Below are 24,897 nucleotides of genomic sequence, written 5' to 3'. Positions count from 1 at the left end.
TGTTCTTCATGATGCTCTCTGCGCTTTAAACGGACCTCTGAGACTATCACAGTGCAGGTGCATTTATACAGAGACTTGATTATACACAGGTGGATTCTATTTATCATCATTAGTCATTTAGGTCAACATTGGATCATTCAGAGATCCTCACTGAACTTCTGGAGAGAGTTTGCAGCACTGAAAGTAAAGGGGCTGAATAATTTTGCACGCCCAATTTTTCAGTTTTTTATTTGTTAACAAAGTATGAAATATCCAATAAATTTCGCTCCACTTCATGATTGTGTCCCACTTGTTGTGGATTCTTCACAAAAAATTACAGTTTTATATCTTTATGTTTGAAGCCTAAAATGTGGCAAAAGGTCGCAAAGTTCAAGGGGGCCGAATACTTTCGCAAGGCACTGTATGTTCAGAAATTCTCCTCATACACAAGGAGCAGATGAACAAACAATTTATGTTTTTTTTTTTTACTTAGAGATCAGTAAATTTGCCTATCAGCAGTTCTCCCAGCAGAATTTGTTTTATTAGATTATATTTAGCGCTATAGAGCTCACCATTAAATGCTAAATAAAATTTTTCTTTGAACATTTGAAGTAGACCTATCAGTAACTTTACAAGTCTCTATAAATTAATTCCTGAGATGACACAATTTACTGCAAAAATGTCATTCAAAGGCCTCCATTACCTGCTCAACTGAAGAAAAGCCTACGGCTTACAGACCTCAACAGCTCAAATTGAAAGTTACACACAGAAGTGAAAGATTCATGCCTTATCGAAGGGCTCAAGAATTTCATGCAAGCAAAACAAAACTTCAAGATTGAAAAACAACTAAAATAAAACCATAATGAATCTACCCTAAAAAATGTCACCTCTCTATTTTGGGAGCAATCTCTGAGCTCCTGCCTAGGCAGTCCAAGGTCTGCCTAAGCAGAACATTCTGGGGAGAATTTTATTACAATCTACTGCACACAGTGGGATGCATTTGTAACACTAAAGCTGGGTACACATCGATTTCTGCATTCACACAAGAAAAGTGGATGCAGGAATCCCCCCCCCCCCCCCCCACTGCACGATTGTATTCTGATAGCGGGACTCCTCCGCTGTTAGAACACACTGATCAATGCTGCAGCACTGATAAACAGCTTCTGTCGAACTGGGAGGGCTACACAGATCGAAATTCAGCTGGGCCCTGTTGAACTGGACGATTTTTGATCTGTGTACCCAGCTTAACTCTCTACAAGCTTACAAGGCAAGTGGTAGCAGCAGGGAGCAAAGCTGTGTGACAAATTGTATACACAGCCCAGCACTGGGAACTGTACATAATCCCCGAGCCAGTATTTTAGTCCCATAAGTAAATACTAACCTTGGATGATGCTTAAACAAAGATGATCTTTTTGGAAAAATTGCATTGTTGAGAGATATAATTTGATTTCTTTGAGAGTAATAAAATCGAAGTCTTCACATTAGGTACATACATGAACTTATTATGAAAAATATAAGCGAAATTCGGCTTGCTTCAAGGAAAAAAAATGTTAAAGAAGCAATCATTCAAATACTGTAGGTACTTAAAAATGAACAAAGGATCTCATTAGTGACATCAAAGCTAGATAAAAACCTCAAGTGACTCAAAAGTTACTAGTTGGGAATTACTGCACTATGATAAAAAGAAACATTTCTGCTTACCTTCATTGCCAGTGTTCCAATCTGAGCTCCCAGCACAGCCTGGAAGGGCACACCAGATTTTCCTATCACAGACACAGAGTTAGCTTTGTCTGAAAGAAAAGCTGCAACTTCCATGCCTAGGAAAGAGAAGAGGGAGGAAGTGCTGGATCATATACAACTTACATTGTAGATTATTCAAATGGTTATACTCTTAATTAAACTTCTTCCTGATACAGACAGATTTGGCTGTAACAGGTTATTCAGGCTATCGGAAGACTGCTGCATATGTTCATGCCTTCTTTCTGAAGGAAACATTCCCTTTATTTTTACAACATATGCTAGAATTTCATTTTTTTTTAATTTGAATAAAATTTACCATCTGAAACAACAGTTTCCACTGCATAGAACCCATCAGGATAGAGTCATTTCCTACTAGCTACCTGAACATCTGCAGATTAGAGCATCAGGAAACAAGATAAAGCTATACAGGATTCCATATGCAAAGCCCTGCATTTCACAGTTCTATAAAATCCTAGGTATTCTGGCCTGCTGTTCACAGTGTTCAGTGTACACTAAAAGCGGAAGGTGAGAGGCCCGTGTTGGCTTTCTTGATTGTAGCCAGAAACAGATGGGTTATGGGCAACAACAGCCAGACAGTTTCAGCGCCCATGTACAAAATCAATTTTAAAGATAACTCGTGCTGAGAGAAACAAAGGCTGCCATTACTTCCAAATCCTTCTGAAAATATTAGCTGCCTGTCTGTAATGCAGATCAAATGGCTTCTGTACTTCGGGCATTGACCTGAAAGAAATATGTACAGTATCTCACAAAAGTGAGTACACCCCTTATATTTTTGTAAATATTTTTTTTTTATCTTTTCATGTGACAACACTGAAGAAATGACACGTTGCTATAATGTAAAGTATTGAGTAGGGTTGAGCGAACACCTAGATGTCCGTGTTCGACGGGTTCGGCCGAACTTTAAAAAAAAGTCCGGGTCCGTGTCCCGGACTTTTACCGAACTTTTCCCGGACACCGAACCCCATTGAAGTCAATGGGGACCCGAACTTTAAGGCACTAAAATGGCTCTAAAACACCAAAGGAAAGGGCTAGAGTGCTGCAAATGGCAGCAAAACGTAATTAAGAGCATGGCAAGTGCTCTGCAAACAAATGTGGATAGGGAAATAACTTAAAACAACAAAAAAAAACAGAAAAATAAAACAATGTTCTTCTTCATCTCTGAAGGACGAGGCCCATATGGAGTAGGAGGGAGGTTAAGGTGGTGGTGGATGTGGCGGTGACATAGGCGTGCGCACAGGGTGTGCTGGGTGTGCCTGGGCACACCCTAATCACCTAGGGCACATAGCATTGCCAGTGAGGAGATGGGAAAGATCTCCCTGGGACCTGCTCTGCTCTATTTCTCCTTGCCTACAGGTACATGGCCCCGATACATTACTCTCCCTGCTGGCAAACACATGCATGTGTATTTCAACTTTGGGGTGCACACCTTAATGCAATAGGCTGCGCACACCTATGGGCGGTGTAGGTGGAAGCGGCGGTGGAGGAGGACCAGGGCCGGATTAACAGCATCATGGGCTTGGTGCTGAGGATTTTGAAGGGCCTTAGGGCCGTGCCTTGCCATGCACCCAGAGGAGGAAGGGTGCAGCCATGCATGCCTAATTCAACATGGGATGCTGTCTCTGAAGCCCATAAACACATCCATGCATCGCCAACTGTCCCTCCTTGTCCGGCCTTCACGCTGTGTGGGGAGGTTCTGAGGGTGCTGCCTGGGGAAGCGAGCATAGAAGCCAGACTTCTGTGTTTACAAGTGACAGAAGAGCGGTAACAGTGAATATGGCCAACCCGGGGCCTATATAAAAGGTAGGGGCCTGGAGCTGCAGCTCCAATAGCCCCTACATTAATCTGGCCCTGAGGAGGAGGACGAGGTAGCCAACACTGCTTCTTTTCACAAATTTTAAATGAGGGTACACCCCAAAAGAGTGAGAAAGAGCAAAAATGGAACAATGGGTGGGTAAGGTCGGTATCCATTGCTATTCTGCATAAGGTACGGAAAAGTCCCGTGGGATCCATGCCTGGTTCATTTTAATGAACGTGAGCTTGTCCACATTGTCTCTGGACAGGCGGCTGCGCTTGTCTGTTATAACGCCCCCAGCCGTGCTAAATACCCGTTCAGATAATACACTGGCTGCAGGGCACGCCAGCACCTCCAAGGCGTAAAGGGCAAGCTCAGGCCATGTGCCCAATTTGGAGACCCAGAAGTTGAAGGGGGCAGACCCGTCATTCACTACATGTAGGCGTGTGCACACATACTGCTCCACCATGTTGGTAAAATGCTGCCTCCTGCTAAGACGTTCCATCTGAGCTGCTGGTGCTGCTGTTTGTTGTGGCGTGCTGACAAAGCTTTTCCACATTTCGGCCATGCTAACCCTGCCTTCTGAGGTGCTGGCGGTGCCCTGGTTGCGTTGGCGACCTCCTCCTCCTCCTCCTCTGCCTTGTGCTTCCACTGTGGCCCCGCTGTCAGATGGGAATGCCAGCAGCATGGCGTCTACCAGCGTGCGCTTGTACTCGCGCATCTTGCGATCGCGCTCCAGTGAGTGAATTAAGGACGGTACGTTGTCCTTGTAACGGGGATCCAGCAGCGTGGCCACCCAGTAATCAGCACAAGTTAGAATGTGGGCAACTCGGCGGTCGTTGTGGAGACACTGCAGCATGTAATCGCTCATGTGTGCCAGGCTGCCCAGAGGCAACGAAAGGCTGTCCTCTGTGGGAGGTGTATGGTCCGTGTCCTCTGTATCCCCCCAGCCACGCACCAGTGATGGCCATGAGCTGGCCTGGGTGCCACCCTGCTGTGAACATGGTTCCATCTCCTCCTCCAGCTCCTCCTCCTCCTCATCCTCCTCATCCTCCAGAACTGTGCCCCTGCTGGACAATTGCGTCCCTGGCGTTTGCGTGTGCAGGAACCCACCCTCGGAGCCCCTTGCGAATGACTGCCCTGAAAGCCTTGGAAATGTTACCTCTTCATCCTCCTCCTCCTCCTCATCCTGTGCCACATCCTCTTCCATCATCGCCCGAATTGTTTTTTCAAGGAGGCATAGAAGTGGGATAGTTAAGCTGAGAACGGCGTCATTGCCACTGGCCATGTTGGTGGAGTACTCAAAACAGCGCAACAAGGCACACAGGTCTCGCATGGAGGCCCAGTTAAATTAAATAGCGGAATAGAAAATATGATCCAAAAAAAGTGTATGTATATCACACGTACACAACCACACTAGGCCCCAATTACTATTGTTTGTACCCCTAAAAGGCTAGATGAGGAGTAGGGGGAGTATGGAACAGGCAGCACCCTCAAACCTTCAGAAGTATGAGATGAACCCCAACAACTTGGAAAGGTGGATCTCTCTCACACGTACCGACACAGACTATCCCGCAATTCAATTGATCCTCAAAGGTTTTTATTGAATAGCGGAATAGGAAATATGATCAAAAAAAGTGTATGTATCTCGCACGTACACAACCACACTAGGCCCCAATTACTATTGTTTGTACCCCTAAAAGGCTAGATGAGGAGTAGGGGGGGTATGGAACAGGCAGCACCCTCAAACCTTCAGAAGTATGAGATGAACCCCAACAACTTGGAAAGGTGGATCTCTCTCACACGTACCGACACAGACTATCCCGCAATTCAATTGATCCTCAAAGGTTTTTATTGAATAGCGGAATAGGAAATATGATCAAAAAAAGTGTATGTATCTCGCACGTACACAACCACACTAGGCCCCAATTACTATTGTTTGTACCCCTAAAAGGCTAGATGAGGAGTAGGGGGGGTATGGAACAGGCAGCACCCTCAAACCTTCAGAAGTATGAGATGAACCCCAACAACTTGGAAAGGTGGATCTCTCTCACACGTACCGACACAGACTATCCCGCAATTCAATTGATCCTCAAAGGTTTTTATTGAATAGCGGAATAGGAAATATGATCAAAAAAAGTGTATGTATCTCGCACGTACACAACCACACTAGGCCCCAATTACTATTGTTTGTACCCCTAAAAGGCTAGATGAGGAGTAGGGGGGGTATGGAACAGGCAGCACCCTCAAACCTTCAGAAGTATGAGATGAACCCCAACAACTTGGAAAGGTGGATCTCTCTCACACGTACCGACACAGACTATCCCGCAATTCAATTGATCCTCAAAGGTTTTTATTGAATAGCGGAATAGGAAATATGATCAAAAAAAGTGTATGTATCTCGCACGTACACAACCACACTAGGCCCCAATTACTATTGTTTGTACCCCTAAAAGGCTAGATGAGGAGTAGGGGGGGTATGGAACAGGCAGCACCCTCAAACCTTCAGAAGTATGAGATGAACCCCAACAACTTGGAAAGGTGGATCTCTCTCACACGTACCGACACAGACTATCCCGCAATTCAATTGATCCTCAAAGGTTTTTATTGAATAGCGGAATAGGAAATATGATCAAAAAAAGTGTATGCATCTCGCACGTACACAACCACACTAGGCCCCAATTACTATTGTTTGTACCCCTAAAAGGCTAGATGAGGAGTAGGGGGGGTATGGAACAGGCAGCACCCTCAAACCTTCAGAAGTATGAGATGAACCCCAACAACTTGGAAAGGTGGATCTCTCTCACACGTACCAACACAGACTATCCCCCAATTTAACTGATCCCCAAAGGTTTTTGATTAAATAGCGGAATAGAAAATATGATCCCAAAAAAGTGTATGTATATCACACGTACACAACCACACTAGGCCCCAATTACTATTGTTTGTACCCCTAAAAGGCTAGGAGTAGGGGGAGTATGGAACAGGCAGCACCCTCAAACCTTCAGAAGTATGAGATGAACCCCAACAACTTGGAAAGGTGGATCTCTCTCACACGTACCAACACAGACTATCCCCCAATTTAACTGATCCCCAAAGGTTTTTGATTAAATAGCGGAATAGAAAATATGATCCCAAAAAAGTGTATGTATATCACACGTACACAACCACACTAGGCCCCAATTACTATTGTTTGTACCCCTAAAAGGCTAGGAGTAGGGGGAGTATGGAACAGGCAGCACCCTCAAACCTTCAGAAGTATGAGATGAACCCCAACAACTTGGAAAGGTGGATCTCTCTCACACGTACCAACACAGACTATCCCCCAATTTAACTGATCCCCAGAGGTTTTTGATTAAATAGCGGAATAGAAAATATGATCCCAAAAAAGTGTATGTATATCACACGTACACAACCACACTAGGCCCCAATTACTATTGTTTGTACCCCTAAAAGGCTAGGAGTAGGGGGAGTATGGAACAGGCAGCACCCTCAAACCTTCAGAAGTATGAGATGAACCCCAACAACTTGGAAAGGTGGATCTCTCTCACACGTACCAACACAGACTATCCCCCAATTTAACTGATCCCCAGAGGTTTTTGATTAAATAGCGGAATAGAAAATATGATCCCAAAAAAGTGTATGTATATCACACGTACACAACCACACTAGGCCCCAATTACTATTGTTTGTACCCCTAAAAGGCTAGGAGTAGGGGGAGTATGGAACAGGCAGCACCCTCAAACCTTCAGAAGTATGATATGAACCCCAACAACTTGGAAAGGTGGATCTCTCTCACACGTACCAACACAGACTATCCCCCAATTTAACTGATCCCCAAAGGTTTTTGATTAAATAGCGGAATAGAAAATATGATCCCAAAAAAGTGTATGTATATCACACGTACACAACCACACTAGGCCCCAATTACTATTGTTTGTACCCCTAAAAGGCTAGATGAGGAGTAGGGGGAGTATGGAACAGGCAGCACCCTCAAACCTTCAGTATGAGATTGTGTTCACTGTACCCCACAAAGATTGAGTTCACTGCACCCCACAATGATTGTGTTCACTGCACCCCACAAAGATTGTGTTCACTGCACCTCACAAAGATTGTGTTCACTGTACCCCCCAAAGATTGTGTTCACTGCACCCCACAAAGATTCTGTTCACTGTACCCCACAAAGATTGTGTTCACTGCACCCCAAAAAGATTGTGTTCACTGCACCCCAAAAAGGATGTTGTTCACTGCACCCCAAAAAGGATGTTGTTCACTCCACCCCAAAAAGATTGTGTTCACTGCACCCCACAAAGATTGTGTTCACTGCACCCCAAAAAGATTGTGTTCACTGCACCCCAAAAATGATTTTGTTCACTGCACCCCAAAAAGGATTTTGTTCACTGCACCCCAAAAAGGATGTTGTTCACTCCACCCCAAAAAGATTGTGTTCACTGCACCCCAAAAAGATTGTGTTCACTGCACCCCACAAAGGATTTTGTTCACTGCACCCCAAAAAGATTGTGTTCACTGCACCCCAAAAAGGATGTTGTTCACTGCACCCCAAAAAGGATTTTGTTCACTGCACCCCAAAAAGATTGTGTTCACTGCACCCCACAAAGGATTTTGTTCACTGCACCCCACAAAGATTGTGTTCACTGCACACCAAAAAGGATTGTGTTCACTGCACCCCAAAAAGATTTTGTTCACTGCACCCCAAAAAGATTGTGTTCACTGCAGCCCAAAAAGATTGTGTTCACTGCAGCCCAAAAAGATTGTGTTCACTGCAGCCCAAAAAGATTGTGTTCACTGCAGCCCAAAAAGATTGTGTTCACTGCAGCCCAAAAAGATTGTGTTCACTGCAGCCCAAAAAGATTGTGTTCACTGCAGCTCACACACAGAAAAATGGATGTGGATCACTGACACCTGCCTATCTCCAATCCCACACCACACAGCAATATCGATTGTAGTTTGTAGAACACAGTTTCCCTAAAATTCAGCAGACTCTGTCCCTAACAGGATTGAGAAGAGATCGTAGATCAGGATTGAGTGCAGACCCCACCCCCCACACAGCAATATCGATTGTAGTTTGTAGAAGACACTGACCCTATATAATTCAGCAGACTCTATCCCTAAAATGCCTACAACTCGCCCTGCCTAAACACTCCGACCTGTCCCTCAATTCTATCCGGACACAAATGGTTTTTTCCTGCCTATCTTTCCCTAATCAGCAGCCAGCACGTTGATGTGTGCTCTGTCCCTGAATCTAAGCAGCATAATGACGCCGCTGCGGCTGCCTCGAACTTATAAAGACTTGGTCACATGCTTCAGACGGCCAATCACAGCTACTGAGACATTTGCAGGCATGGCTGGGATGGCTTAAGGCACACCAGTTAAACGATTGTTGATTGGCTGTTGAAAGCCCGCCATGAAAAGAGCGCCAAAGCATGCAAAACCCGGAAATAAAACGACCGAACACGGATTTTTACCCGAACATACAGTAAAGTGTCCGTGTCCGTGTTCGGGTACAAAAAATCCAATTATTCGGTACGAACACGAATAATACAGTCCGTGTTCGCTCAACACTAGTATTGAGTGTACAGCTTGTATAACAGTACAGTACATTGAGTGTACAGCTTGTATAACAGTGTAAATTTGCTGTCCCCTCAAAATAACTCAACACACAGCCATTAATGTCTAAACCACCGGCAACAAAAGTGAGTACACTCCTAAGTGCAAATGTCCAAATCAGCCATTTTCCCTCCCCGATGTCATGCGACTCATTAGTGTTACAAGGTCTCAGGTGTGAATAGTGTGTTATATAGAAATATATGACAGATGCTGGACCAGCGCTATTAAACCCACAGTGTGAGGGGAAAATTATAAAAATGAATATAAACAATAGATATAAAAGCAGATATAGAGAATCAAAAAATATTGATAAAAAACACAATAATGATAAATGTTTCAGGTGTATATAGATACAAAGTTCACGGAGTAGAGTCTATGTAGAGATGGATGGCTGGGTGGCCACCGGCTCTATCAGAGTTAGGAGGAGACTCTGTGCATGGTAGATAAATAAAAGAGAGAGAACAGAGCAGCGCCACCTGAGTGTAGTATTAAAATAATACTTTATTGGCATAAAAGGTAATGCACTCACATGAGTGATAGGAAAGCAGGCTTTACTGCAAGTCATCCGATCCACTGCAGGGGAAGCAGGAGAGGTGTAGACAGCCCTGGGTCCTGGCTGTGTCAGTGGCTTCTGGCACTTCCTGGTGTCCTGTCGGCATCACAGCTTCTCCCTCATCACATCCGGTGGAAGCGGGGTGGTGCTAGCGTTCGAGGTATGCATGCCCCTTCGTCAGGCATTGAAAGCTAGCACCACCCCGCTTCCACCGGATGTGATGAGGGAGAAGCTGTGACGCCGACAAGACACCAGGAAGTGCCAGAAGCCACTGACACAGCCAGGACCCAGTGCTGTCTACACCTCTCCTGCCTCCCCTGCAGTGGATCGGATGACTTGCAGTAAAGCCTGCTTTCCTATCACTCATGTGAGTGCATTACCTTTTATGCCAATAAAGTATTATTTTAATACTACACTCAGGTGGCGCTGCTCTGTTCTCTCTCTTTTGTGAATGGTGTGTTACATTTGGAGTTATCGCTCTCACTCTCATACTGGCCACTGGAGGTTCAACATGGCACCTCGTGGCAAAGAACTCTGAGGATCTGAAAAAAGAATTGTTGCTCTACATAAAGATGGTCTAGGCCAGTGGTGGCGAACCTTGGCACCCCAGATGCTTTGGAACTACATTTCCCATGATGGTCAACTACACTGCAGAATGCATAAGCATCATGGGACATGTAGTTCCAATACATCTGGGGTGCCAAGGTTCGCCATCACTGGCCTAGGCTATAAGAAGATTTCCAAAACCCTGAAACTGAGCTTGAATATTTGAACTTAGGGGTGTACTCACTTTTGTTGCCAGCGGTTTAGACATTAATGGCTTTGTGTTGAGTTATTTTGAGGGGACAGCAAATTTACACTGTTATACAAGCTGCACACTCACTACTTTACATTGTAGCAAAGTTTAATTTCTTCAGTGTTGTTACATGAAAAGGTATAATAATATATTTACAAAATGTATGTATTCACTTTTATGAGATACTGTAGATCAGGAGATCAGATTCTCCTTAACACATTCAAGGACAGCCAGTACCTTTGCTGTCATTCTGGTCCACTATTGAACAAGAATGACAGCCAAAAGATTTTCAGAGCTGTGTTTTACTGATCTGGACAAAAGTATGCAGATTAGGAATTTAGAATTTACTCTGATCGGTGTGTAATCTGGGTCAGTGTTTTTCAACCGCATACTTTACCAGAGTCAACTTTGATAAGATTGTGCTGTAGCAATTGACTGACATCACAAGGAATAATATATGTAGCACACCTTCATTTTATCGTGAAAAAAAAAAATAATTTTAACTAACCTGTAAAATTCCATAACTTGGGAGTACAATACAAGACACAGATCAAATAAATCATAGACCACGGCTTATAGCCTGATATCTTCAGATGACTGGACATTGTTTTTACTATAAAGTGGAATTTTAACTTACCTATAAATTCGAAGACATAGAGGTTAGTACAAGGACTTAGGCAAAGTATTCATAGACCTTGGGTTATAGGCTCATAAATTTAGATAATTAGACACTGGCAAAGCTTTTGAGGAGACATCCCTTGGGCTTTTCCCCTAGAATCCTACCTCAGTCCCGGAGTTCTCAGATTTGTAGAAAACAATGCAGAGTAACATGGGAATAAATGGGAGGGTGAACCGTGCTCCAAGATATGGAATTTTACAGGTAAGTCAAAATTATTTTTCTTAATGTATATGTAAACCGTTCATTTCTAAAACAACCTATTCAATTTAAAATAGAAATGAAACACAAAACATTTGTGTATACCATACCATTATAAATCCCTTTTTCTACTTTTTTTTTTATAAGTGATCACATTCCCTCTGTTCTCAGCTGCATAAAGAACTTAGAGAGCTGGAGGAGGAGAGGCATCATACAGGGAAGCTGGGCAGTGGGGGTTGGTGTTAGCCCCAGTCTGATCATTTGATAAGAGCACAGCACAGCTAGAGAACTGATAATGCTGTGCTCTCCTGCCTAGTGTGGTCAGGAAGAGAACAAACAGGGGAAGCGCCTCTAAGTGCAGTATGTTTATTGAAATTAAGGTACACAAGATATAACAACTCACATGATAGGAAGTCAAAGTAGGCTCAATCTGGAATCAATCGGTGAACGTTAAGTCCAAATCCTGAGTCCGGGAGAAGAGGTGACCTATGCCGGTAGGTGGAAGTGGAGGACAGGACAAGCCGGCTGCTGTCTTCCGGGACCGGCTGATCTCCGCGTATAAGGCTCCTTACTGCTATCTTCACATGTGGTGTATGGCTGCTCTGTTCTCCTATGGATAGGAGCAGCAGCCGACTTGTCCTGTCCTCCACTTCCACCTACCGGCATAGGTCACCTCTTCTCCCGGACTCAGGATTTGGACTTAACGTTCACCGATTGATTCCAGATTGAGCCTACTTTGACTTACTATCATGTGAGTTGTTATATCTTGTGTACCTTCATTTCGATAAACGTACTGCACTTAGAGGCCCTTCGCCTGTTTGTTCTTTTAATTGTTCACAGAATTGTTCTTCCTGTGTGGTGGAGCTGGCCCTTTGTTTGCAGACCGAGGCACATCCTTCAGCCTTATTCATCTTCAGTGTTCCCTCACCTGACGGACTTTCATATGGCCACTTGTCATGTATCTTAGGTAATTAGTCTAAACCTTGCTTGTTCAAGTTTTTTTATTTCTTTTATACCCTCACACCGACCCCACCACATCAGACCAGAGCGCTTGCTTATTACTTATTTTTCCTAGTGTGGTCAGGAAATCAGAGGGACTTGCAGGAACACCAGTTATTTCACACAAAGGAAGCAAAACAACTAGAACAGGATAATTTTTAGTAAAAGTACACGGTACAGCAGGCAAATGTTAGAATATGAAATTCTGGGTTGACATGTTTTTTAATTGTACAGCACAGGACACAAACTGAATATTTATAGACCCTGGGGTATCTCCAAGCAATGAATGAGAAGAATGGGCAACAACTAGACAAACTGAACTATGCCAAAAGGCCCTACAACAAGGGTCCACAAACCCATATTGAGAGTATCGTTGCAGGAACCTTGCTGCTAAATGCTTCATCCACAGAAGATTTGACATCCTGCTGGTAGAACTTTTAAAAATTATGAACAGGACCTGGTGGCCTTACAAAGCTGGGCAACAGAGGCTTCATGTCAGAATGTCTATGAAACACTCACTAATTTGGTAGAGAGCATGAATGCACAGGAGGGATTTTGTCGTTTACAGTGTAAACTCTATTGATTGGTTGTTTTATCTATTTCACAATTGTGCACTTTAAAGCAGGATGTCCCTTGCATGTTCCTAAGGGTAGGATGAATAGGGAGTCTGTCTTGTTAATAGAGGCTGTAGACTTAAATGGCTCTGACTTGTCCAGGCAGTGAAGAGAAATTGCGGGTGAAATGGAGCATGACACAAAGAAGGAAGGACTATTTCTTTATTGAGGGAGTAGGCTGATACCACCTTAGGAAGAAAAAGGATGGTCATGGAAGCAAGACTACCTTGTCCTTGTGAAGAATGGCTCCTTACAAGAGACAGCCACTAGTTCAGATACACGCCTGAGACATGATAACAAGCAAGAAGGCCACTTTGCAGAAGAGATAATCTAAGGCTATTTAACTGCTGGGTTAAAAGGGTGGTTCCTGCAGGGTACAGAGGACCAGGTCAAGGTCCCTGGGAAGCACAGGATGCTGAAAGAAAGTTTTAATAAGGGACAGCGAGAAATTTTGAAAAAGAATGGAAAAAGCAGAAATTTGTCCTTTCAGAATACTAAAATGCCAAGCTCAGGTCAAGTCCTCATTGTAGGAAGGCCAGAATGCAAACCACAGTAGTCTCTGGTTCACACAAGGCAAAGAAGAATATTTAGGTACAATAATGACTTTTCTGGAAGCTGATTTTCTTGCTTTTAGCAAGGTATAAATAACAAACACCCTCTGTCCATCAGGACCTGAGCCTTAAAAGCGTTTTAAAAAGAGAAAGAGCAGGATCCTGCTCCCTTAAAGCATGCTATAAAGCACAGTGCTTGTGCGGTGTCATTTGGCCCCCTGTATCACCTAAAAAACCTGGCTGATCTTGCCAGTTTCTGCCCTCCTCCCTGTACACTGACCACGGTGTAATATGGCTGGTGAGCCCTGACACCGTGGTTAGTGTACGGACCTCCATCATCTGCAGCCCTGCACTGTCCTCTTTGTCCTCCTCTCCCCCCTCCCCTTCCTGCCTGTATGCTCGTCAGTGCCTATCCCCTCCCCTCCTGCTGCTCTCATATTTATTTTTAAATTATCTAGTCCCCCCTGTTTTAGAAAGAATATGCGATCTGTAACTAAATCCAAGTGGCTCCCAGCGATCACGCGACCGCTCGGCTCTCTCTCCTCTCTTACCCTCCTTCCCGGCTGACGTCAGCTGCAGTGCTCGGGCCCGCCCACTGGAGCTGTCAGCCAGGCAGAGGAGAGATCTGAGGAGTCGGCTTAGCGCCAGAAGCCGCTCGGATTTAGGTACATATTTTTCTATAACACAGGCACAGGAGCACTTAGTGTTCCATTACAGAGGGGATTATATAATTTTAAATAAGTGGCTTAACAACCACTTTAAACAGCCATGTGATTAAAGACAATGGATGAGAAGCAGGATGAAGCAGGGAGCCCTGACAGAGAAGGTTGTGCAAGCTTTGATGAGGCCAGGGGTAGCCTCCTAGCAGTTGGAGTATGTCTTTGAAGCAGGTTCTTCAGTGCCAGTTTAGTGCAAACAAAATCACCGGTTTCTTCCCTTGCTGTACATTGTGGAGCAGTCAAGGTAGAATGTGCACTGGAGGAAAAGCAGAGATTAGTCTGAATTTAGTTCAGGGGATTATCAGAGCATCCAATGCCAATGCAACAGGGTCCTCGGTCCGGGTCACAAACACACATCTGAAGTCCCCACTTCTGACAGACCAGGTTGAAGATGTTGAGAAGAAGGGCCCACTCCCCTTGGGCCAGGCAGTGATGGCTGAGGTAATCCGCCATTCTAGTTGTTTAGTACTGGGACATGGAGGTGAGAGATCACTGGACAATGTTTTTCTGTACATGAGACTATCAGGTTTGCTTCCTTGAAGGCTGCATGACTCCTGGTACCCCCTTGGTGATTGTTATAGGCCACAGCCATGCCATTGTCTGATTGTACCCTGCTGGGAGTGCAGTGGTACAGAGCCAGCCATTCTTATTTTGAGCTCCATCATATTTATGGGTAGCTTAGCTTCCTTCAGTGACCATGTTCCCTGAACAATAAGGGATTGGAACACTCACTCCCACATGCTCTTAGGAGTGAGGGCGTCCCTACATTTGGAAGAGGGCTTTGAGGAAGGCTTGGTGGGTTCTGTGGGCCAAGTTTTTCACATAAAGAAAGGACTGCACTTGGGTTTAGCAGCTGAAAACTGGGAAGAGCGTTGAGGTGCTCTGTGTTTTAAGAAAGTAGGGGATCCTAAAGAAGATCATTCTTTAACTTTACATTGGGGAAAAAGAGCCTTTCTTCCCATGACATCTTTGAAGGAGAATGTCTTTTTGGTGAGGCACTTGACAAATTAATCAATGGGCTTCTTTAACAAGCAGCTTCAGCTGACAAGGCTCTAAGCTAGAGCTGCACGATTAATTGTTAAAACAAATGGCGATCTTGGTTCACCCCCGACCTTATGATCTTAAAAACGTCAGGTCCTCGATTCTTGCAGAGCTGTTCTCTGCTCACTCACAGCTGTCAAAAAAAAAAAAAAGAGCCTCCAGCAAAATGTTTATCAACATTCTTTTTTTTTTTTTTTTTTTTTTTAATCAACATTCTTAAGACTGCTGGATAACTATAAAAACACAATGTATCATTTCATTCTTTTAGATCAGGGGTCCTCAAACTACGGCCCGCGGGCCGCATGGCCGAAAGGCGAACCCATGCCATTGGTCAAGGAGGAGGCGGGAGGACTCGAGGAGATGCGGGGGACTAAGGAGAAGCCGCCGCTGCAGGTAAGTGCTCTGACTGGTCTCTCTGCATTGAAGGGGGCACGGCATGCTGGTCTCTCTGCATTGAATGGGGGCACGCTGGTCTCTCTGCATTGAAGGAGGCACGGCACGCTGGTCTCTCTGCATTGAATGGGGGCACGCTGGTCTCTCTGCATTGAATGGGGGCACGCTGGTCTCTCTGCATTAAAGGGGGCATGGCACACTGGTCTCTCTGCATTGAATGGGGGCATGCTGCTCTCTCTGCATTGAATGGGGCACGGCACGCTGGTCTCTCTGCATTGAATGGGGGCACGCTGGTCTCTCTGCATTGAAGGGGGGCACAGCACGCTGGTCTCTCTGCATTTAATCGGGGCACGCTGGTCTCTCTGCATTGAAAAGGGGGTACGCTGGTCTCTCTGCATTGAAAAGGGGGCACGCTGGTCACTCTGCATTGAAAAGGGGGCACGCTGGTCACTCTGCATTGAAAAGAGGGCACGCTGTGGTCACTCTGCATTGATGGGGGCACGCTGTGGTCACTCTGCATTGATGGGGGCACGCTGTGGTCACTCTGCATTGATGGGGGCACGCTGTGGTCACTGTGCATTGATGGGGGCACGCTGTGGTCACTCTGCATTGATGGGGGCACGCTGTGGTCACTCTGCATTGATGGGGGCACGCTGTGGTCACTCTGCATTGATGGGGGCATGCTGTGGTCACTGTGCATTGATGGGGGCACGCTGTGGTCACTCTGCATTGATGGGGGCATGCTGTGGTCACTCTGCATTGATGGGGGCACGCTGTGGTCACTCTGCATTGAAAGGGGGCACGCTGTGGTCACTCTGCATTGAAAGGGGGCATGCTGTGGTCACTCTGCATTGAAAGGGGGCATGCTGTGGTCACTCTGCATTGAAAGGGGGCACGCTGTGGTCACTCTGCATTGAAAGGGGGCACGCTGTGGTCACTCTGCATTGAAAGGGGGCACACTATACCTTGATTACTGAAGGCCCCTTTCACACTTTTGTGACCCCAAAGTCACGCAATTTTTTACAGCGTTTTTTGCTGAAAAGCAATGCCTATTACATTTTTCTATTTGCGCCCACCCCAAAAACTTTGCATTGAATGGGGGCACGCTGGTCTCTCTGCATTGAATGGGGGCACGCTGGTCTCTCTGCATTAAAGGGGGCATGGCACACTGGTCTCTCTGCATTGAATGGGGGCATGCTGCTCTCTCTGCATTGAATGGGGCGCGGCACGCTGGTCTCTCTGCATTGAATGGGGGCACGCTGGTCTCTCTGCATTGAAGGGGGGCACAGCACGCTGGTCTCTGCATTGAATGGGGGCACGCTGATCTTTCTGCATTGAAAAGGGGGCACGCTGGTCTCTCTGCATTGAAAAGGGGGCACGCTGGTCACTCTGCATTGAAAAGAGGGCACGCTGTGGTCACTCTGCATTGATGGGGGCACGCTGTGGTCACTCTGCATTGATGGGGGCACGCTGTGGTCACTCTGCATTGATGGGGGCACGCTGTGGTCACTCTGCATTGATGGGGGCACGCTGTGGTCACTCTGCATTGATGGGGGCACACTGTGGTCACTCTGCATTGATGGGGGCACACTGTGGTCACTCTGCATTGATGGGGGCATGCTGTGGTCACTCTGCATTGATGGGGGCACGCTGTGGTCACTCTGCATTGAAAGGGGGCACGCTGTGGTCACTCTGCATTGAAAGGGGGCATGCTGTGGTCACTCTGCATTGAAAGGGGGCACGCTGTGGTCACTCTGCATTGAAAGGGGGCATGCTGTGGTCACTCTGCATTGAAAGGGGGCACGCTGTGGTCACTCTGCATTGAAAGGGGGCACACTATACCTTGATTACTGAAGGCCCCTTTCACACTTTTGTGACCCCAAAGTCACGCAATTTTTTACAGCGTTTTTTGCTGAAAAGCAATGCCTATTACATTTTTCTATTTGCGCCCACCCCAAAAACTTTGAGCACCAGCCGCCACTATATAAATAAAACAATAAAAAATATGCGCATTGGAAATCATTCATATTTTTCTTCAAACTATAGTCCGGCCCCCAAAAGTGTCTGTGGGACCGTGAACTGGCCCCCTGTTTAAAAAGTTCCAGGACCCCTGTTTTAGATCAAAGGAATCAACGTCTGTCTGTAAGTAAGGGCAGTTTGACCTATTAAAGACTAATGCCCCTTTCACACAAACGATCCGATCAGATCCGCCTGTCAGTGTTTTAGGCGGATCTGATCGGATCCTCCATGCATCCCTATGGGGCAGTGGATGTCAGCGGAGACATGTCCACTGACACCCGCTGCTATCCGATTCTGATCCTGTCTGGACGGATAGAAACCCTATTTTCCATCCGTTGAGGGGATCAGATGAGAGCGGACAGGCGGTCCATTCTAATTAGATTTCCCCATAGAGAGCAGCGGGGTTCCGACACCTCCCTCTCCGCACACAGAGTGGAGAGGGAGCTGTCATCTGCCTGCTCAGCGTGGATCGGTGGATCCATCCCCCGCTGAGCAGAGAACAGACCGCACCAGACAGCGGATTGTGTGAAAGGAGCCTAAGCCTTTTTTGACACTTGTTGCTTACAAGTTAAAATCAGTATTTTTTGCTAGAAAATTACTTGGAACCCCCAAAAATTGTACATTTTTTTTTTTTTTTGCAGAAATACAAATTAATAAAAAAAAAACTAAACAGTAAAATTAGCAGTGGCGGCTGGTGTGTTGAGGGCGCAGGGGCGCCGCCCCCCATCCATGCGTCCGGCCAGAGGCTCTAATAGGGCGATGGAAAGGGTGGTCCCGGGGCGCAGAGCAGTGCGTCCCGTGCCCACCCTTTGTGTGACAATAGCGAATGAAAATTCGCTATTGTCACACTGATCCTCCTCCTCCAATCAGGAAGCCAGTCTAATACCGGCTTCCTGATTGGCCGCATGGCAATCCCCATACCATTGGCCGAGCCAAGGAGGAGACGGGAGCGGGAGGAGGACTCGAGAAGACGCGCCGCCGGAAGCCGCCCGCCGAAGCCGGAGTGAGAAGAAGCCGCTCGCCGGGAGTCCGGGACCTGCTCCAGGTAAGTGCACTGGTCTGGGGGGGGTGGGGGTGGCACACTGCATTGAAAAGGGGAACGCACGCTGAACTCTGCATTGATGGGGGCACGGCACGGCACAATATTCATTGCATTGAAGGGGGCACGGCACAATATTCATTGCATTGAAGGGGGCACAGCACAGTTGCATCGAAGGGGGCACAGCACAGTTGCATTGAAGGGGGCACGCACGCTGAACTCTGCATTGTGGGGGCACAGCACAGTATTCATTGCATTGTGGGGGCACAGCACAGTATTCATTGCATTGTGGGGGCACAGCACAGTATTCATTGCAGTGTTGGCGGCACAGCACAGTATTCATTGCAGTGTTGGTGGCACAGCACAGTATTCATTGCATTGAAGGGGGCACAGCACAGTATTCATTGCATTGAAGGGGGCACAGCACAGTGTTCATTGCATTGAAGGGGGCACAGCACAGTGTTCATTGCATTGAAGGGGGCACAGCACAGTGTTCATTGCATTGAAGGGGGCACAGCACAGTGTTCATTGCATTGAAGGGGGCACAGCACAGTGTTCATTGCATTGAAGGGGGCACAGCACAGTGTTCATTGCATTGAAGGGGGCACGCACTCTGATCTCTGCATTGAAGGGGGCATGTACGCTGGTCACTACAATGAAGGGGGCATGAACGCTGGTCTCTGCATTGAAAGGGGGCATGTACGCTGGTCTCTGCATTGACAGGGGGCATATACCATCTCCTGTACCATGACCTGTGACATGCCTGTACCATGACCTGTGCCATGCCTATACCATATCTGTGCCATGCCTATACCATCAAATCTGAAGACAATCCATAAATAAAAATGGGGGTTTGGTCCCACCATATGGCCATATCGTGCTCAAGCCCACTACTGCGTCAAAGTACCCCATTATCAGTGGGTCCTACACTATCCATGAAAAAGAGATGAATCCAGCCTTTCTAACCCTTGGAGATACTACTCCTTGCTGGGAAGGATGTGCAAATGCACTACAGGGGACTCCTCCTATATCCACTTGATGGTGGACACTGATTGAGTACAGGTGTGTGTGGGGGGGGGGGGTGGGGAGGGTTGCTCAACCTCGATAGTCTGGTCAGACCGAATACATAATAAACAGGCAAAAAATTTGGGGGAGCATACCCATGTATTTCTAAAGCTGCTGCAGCTATGAACCAAAAGACATGTATATTAAAAAAGAATAGCGCGCAAATGCAAAAGAAATAACTACCAAATCTGAAGACAATCCATAAATAAAAATGGGGGTTTGGTCCCACCATATGGCCATATCGTGCTCAAGCCCACTACTGCGTCAAAGTACCCCATTATCAGTGGGTCCTACACTATCCATGAAAAAGGGATGAATCCAGCCTTTCTAACCCTTGGAGATACTACTCCTTGCTGGGAAGGATGTGCAAATGCACTACAGGGGACTCCTCCTATATCCACTTGATGGTGGACACTGATTGAGTACAGGTGTGTGTGGGGGGGGGTGGGCACGATATGGCCATATGGTGGGACCAAACCCCCATTTTTATTTATGGATTGTCTTCAGATTTGGTAGTTATTTCTTTTGCATTTGCGCGCTATTCTTTTTTAATATACATGTCTTTTGGTTCATAGCTGCAGCAGCTTTAGAAATACATGGGTATGCTCCCCCAAATTTTTTGCCTGTTTATTATGTATTCGGTCTGACCAGACTATCGAGGTTGAGCAACCCTCCCCACCCCCCCCACACACACCTGTACTCAATCAGTGTCCACCATCAAGTGGATATAGGAGGAGTCCCCTGTAGTGCATTTGCACATCCTTCCCAGCAAGGAGTAGTATCTCCAAGGGTTAGAAAGGCTGGATTCATCTCTTTTTCATGGATAGTGTAGGACCCACTGATAATGGGGTACTTTGATGCAGTAGTGGGCTTGAGCACGATATGGCCATATGGTGGGACCAAACCCCCATTTTTATTTATGGATTGTCTTCAGATTTGGTAGTTATTTCTTTTGCATTTGCGCGCTATTCTTTTTTAATATACATGTCTTTTGGTTCATAGCTGCAGCAGCTTTAGAAATACATGGGTATGCTCCCCCAAATTTTTTGCATGCCTATACCATCACCTGTGCCACGACCTGTGCCCTTACCATGCCTATACCATCTCCTGTACCATGACCTGTGCCATGCCTGTACCATCACCTGTGCCATGCCTGTACCTAGACCTCAAAGTCACGCAATTTTTTACCGCGTTTTTTGACGCAAAGCAATACCTATTGCATTTTTCTTTTAGCGCCCCCCCCCAAAAAAATTTTTGAGCACCAGCCGCCACTGAAAATTAGCCCAATTTTTCATATAATGTGAAAGATGATGTAAAGCCGAGAATCGTGAGAGAATTGTGAGCTTTATTCTAAGCAAAAAAAATTGTGATTCTCATTTTATCCAGAATCATGCAGCTCTACTCTGAGCCACAAGGTTCTACACATTTGAATGGAAATTACAGCCATTCTGGAGATTTGTCTGATGACCTGTTCTAAGACATCCACACAAAAAAAGCAGGGCAGAAGGTAATTTCTGCAATGCTCAGTTAAAGTATGGTCCTGGAATACAGGATTGAGTATGTTGCTCATCATCTTAGTTCAGTTACCTGCAGTTTGGCAGACATGTTTCAAAGAATGAACATCTTCTATAGGTACAGTGAGATATATGTGTTTAAGAATAAAAAACTGTCCATCAACAAACATACCACTTTTTTGTGAGTTCTTTTCCACTGGGTAGAGCTCAGCAATGATTTTTGGAGGAGTGAAAATATTTTCTGGATAGACCCAATGATCACAAATATTGTATGAATGTTCAATTTACTTATCTAAATCATACGGAAAGCAAATTTCTGTTTTATTTATTCTATCTGCACATGACTGAATAACTGAAGTGAATATTCACACATTTGCATTGTATGAACATTTTCAAATCCTTTAGTAAATCATCTTAAGTGTAAACAATAATGGATAAAAATGTCCAAGTGATTATAGGCAAAAGGTACACAAAAAATGGTCCACAGAAAAACAAAAGTTTTGTCATATGCACTGCACACTTGCATGAACCAGCAGATACATCAACTCTCATTTTGGCATTACACAGATCAGAGCCAGTACAGGAAGAACACTCCTCACTACATAGTCTCATATTAGTGCCCATTTAGTAGATTATTTTACCTGATAATGCTCACATTGCTTGTAATTGTTTTGCTATATTTATACTGCCCTTGGTACTATACTGTCAAGATTCAGAAATGTTACACTGTTACAAAAAATACAAGGAACGCTTATTAATCAGAGTATAGAATCAAGTCAATTAAACTCCTGGGATATTGATTTTGTCAGTTAAGTAGCAGAGGGGGTTGTTAATCAGTTTCAGCTGCTTTGATGTTAATAAAAAAATGAACAGGTGCACTAGATGGGCAACAATGAGACAACCTCCAAAACAGGAATGGTTTTACAGGTGGAGGGCACTGACCTTTTTCCCTACGAATGTTTTCTAATTTTTTTACTAGTTCTGCATTTAGCTAGGGTCAGTGTCACTACTGGTAGCATGAGGCGAAACCTGGACCCTGTAGAGGATGCAGAGGCGGTCCAATTCCTCCAGGATGGCACATCAATACGTTCCATTGCCAGAAGGTTTGCTGTGTCTCCCAGTCTCAAGATCATGAAGGAGATACCAGGAGACAGACAGTTATTGTAAGAAAACTGGTCAGGACCATATAAGGTCCTTAGCCTACCAGCAGGACTGGTATCTGCTCCTTTGTGCACGGAGGAACAGGATGAACATTGACAGAGCCCTACAAAATAACCTCCAGCAGGCCACTGGTGTGAATGTCTCTGACCACACAATCAGAAACAGATTTCATGAGGGTGGCCTGAGGGCCAAACGCCCTCTAGTGGGCTCCAAGCTCACTGCCCGACACCGTGGAGGTCGATTGGCATTTGCCATTGAACACCAGAATTGGCAAGTCCGCCGCTGGTGCCCTGTGCTTTTCACCCTGAGCAGGTTCACCCTGAGCACATGATAGACATGAAAGGGTCTGGAGAAGGTTGTGCTGCCTGTAACATTGTTCAGCATTACCGGTTTGGTGGTGGGTGAGTGATGGTCTAGGGAGGCAGATCCATGGAGGGGCACACAGACCTCTACAGGCTAGACAATGGCTCCCTGACTGCCATTAGGTATCAGGATGAAATCCTTGGACCCATTGTCAGACCCTACGCTGGTGCAGTGGGTCCTAGGTACCTCCTGGTGCATGACAATGCCCTGCCTAATGTGGCAAGAGTATGCAGCCAGTTCCTATTAAATGGCCCCCATGCTCGCCTGACCTAAATCCAATAGGACACCTCTAGGACATCATGTTTCGGTCCATCCAATGCTGCCAGATTGCACCTCAGTCTGTTCAGGAGCTTAGTAATGCCCTGGTCTAGGGGAAATACCCCAGGGCACAATCCGTTGTCTCGTCAGGAGCATGCCCCGACATTGTCAGGCATCCATACAAGCACGTGGGGGCTAAACAAACTACTGAGTACCGTTTTGAGTTGCTGCAATGAAATTTCAGCAAAATGGACTAGCCTGCTGCATCATTTTTTCACTTTGATTTTTGATGTGTCTTTGAATTCAGCCCTCTGTAGGTTTATATTTTTCATTTCCATCAAACGATGTGGCATCCTTTCATTCCTAGCACATTACCCAGTCCACATCAGTATAGATATCCAGCATGATATTTTTCCCTATTAAGATCTGATGTGTTTTCAAAGTGTTCCTTTAATTTTTTTGAGCAGTGTATAAGGATACATGAAAACAGCTCTATATTCTACTGGGCCCTCTCAAAAAGTACAGCTGGGATTCGAAACATAATGGAAACATTTGATCTTTTCACATGACTTACGTCTACTGATTTACAAACCTACCTATGAAAGAGCTGCCCATAATCACCACATTTTTGCCTGTAGCTTCTTTGCTGATTGCTGTGGCATCTTCTGGAGACCGCAAATAAAATACATTTTTTAGCGTAGAGCCAGGGCACTGAAGTTCTCTTGGTCTAAACATAAATGTAAGAAAAATTAAAGTAAGTAGAAGCACAGCTCTAGACAAGGAGTAAAATAAATCAGTGGATTGCCAACACAATGTAGAAAACAATGCAAAAAACAGAAAACCTATTAAGTTTACCTAAAAGTGCATTGACAGCCAGGTACTGCAGCTGGACTATTGTTTTTTCCCCTAAAAATGTAAAATGTTGATTTACCTTTTACTGGCTGTCCTTTTTTCAAGAATTGGCTCCTGCCAAGCTGTTTGGCAGCAGAGTAGTAATACATACACTGGTCCTGAGGAAGGATTTAGGAAATGGCACTGGCCATGCTCTGCACACTTAGTAATGTCCACTTCATAATCTGTAACTATAATGTTCCTGAAGATGAGGAATGGGGACATGTCAGTGGCTGCACTGTTCTATCTCACCAGACCATGAGCAGACAGTGGCCATAGACACTCCCCTGCTGCCTTGCATGGTTTGTAAATAGGGGAAACTACAAAAAGTATCATAAAACCTAAAAATCACAGGTTTAAATAGATTTTCCATAATATAAAACATAGAAGACTTTGACATGTGAAGTAGCACTGACTGGACTAGCTGGCTCAGTAATGTTAGTGGTTTGAAGCCAAAGTACGGAGGGTGTCAAAAAAAAAAAAAAAAAAATCAAGATGTACAGGATCTTTTTGTCAGTCCTTGCCTATTGAACTCCTAAGGGCACCAGTTAAAGTGCTGGATCTTCAGTATGGTGGCAGTAGTGTGGTGGGAGTCAAGCACCTTACATAAAGAGTCATATGAATTAGGTAGCATGAGATAAAAAAAAAAAAGATTTTATACTATATAATTCATAAGACATTATCACACACCAGCAGAACAAAATGGATTATCAAAAAAAAAAAAAATTATTGGAAGGAATACTTCCATCAGATACAGTATACTTCTCACAGGGTCAGCTGTAATGCACTCACAAAGAGGGTGGCACTAAAACGATCATTGGCCTGCATTATCACAGATTGTCAGAAGAGGTGTTAAAATTACAATAAAATGAATGTCTGACTAG

General features: G+C 45.3%; 1 protein-coding gene across 1 annotated transcript in view; it reads right to left on the bottom strand.

Moving 5' to 3' along the window:
- LOC309546498 (apoptosis-inducing factor 3-like) overlaps positions 1-24,897 on the bottom strand; it is a gene marked incomplete at its 3' end in the record, with an annotated part of 218,559 nt that overhangs the window by 108,109 nt on the left and 85,553 nt on the right. The window contains exons 10-11 of the mRNA XM_082246237.1: positions 23,719-23,849; positions 1,681-1,796 (exon numbers count right to left, since the gene is read on the bottom strand). Coding sequence (XP_082102363.1) covers positions 1,681-1,796; positions 23,719-23,849 — 247 coding nt within the window. The remainder of the gene's footprint in view (positions 1-1,680; positions 1,797-23,718; positions 23,850-24,897) is intronic.

The sequence above is a fragment of the Pelophylax lessonae genome, assembly GCF_965119305.1.
Source record: "Pelophylax lessonae genome assembly, chromosome: 2".
Classification (NCBI taxonomy): domain Eukaryota; kingdom Metazoa; phylum Chordata; class Amphibia; order Anura; family Ranidae; genus Pelophylax; species Pelophylax lessonae.
This window is presented reverse-complemented; position numbering and strand designations above follow the sequence as displayed.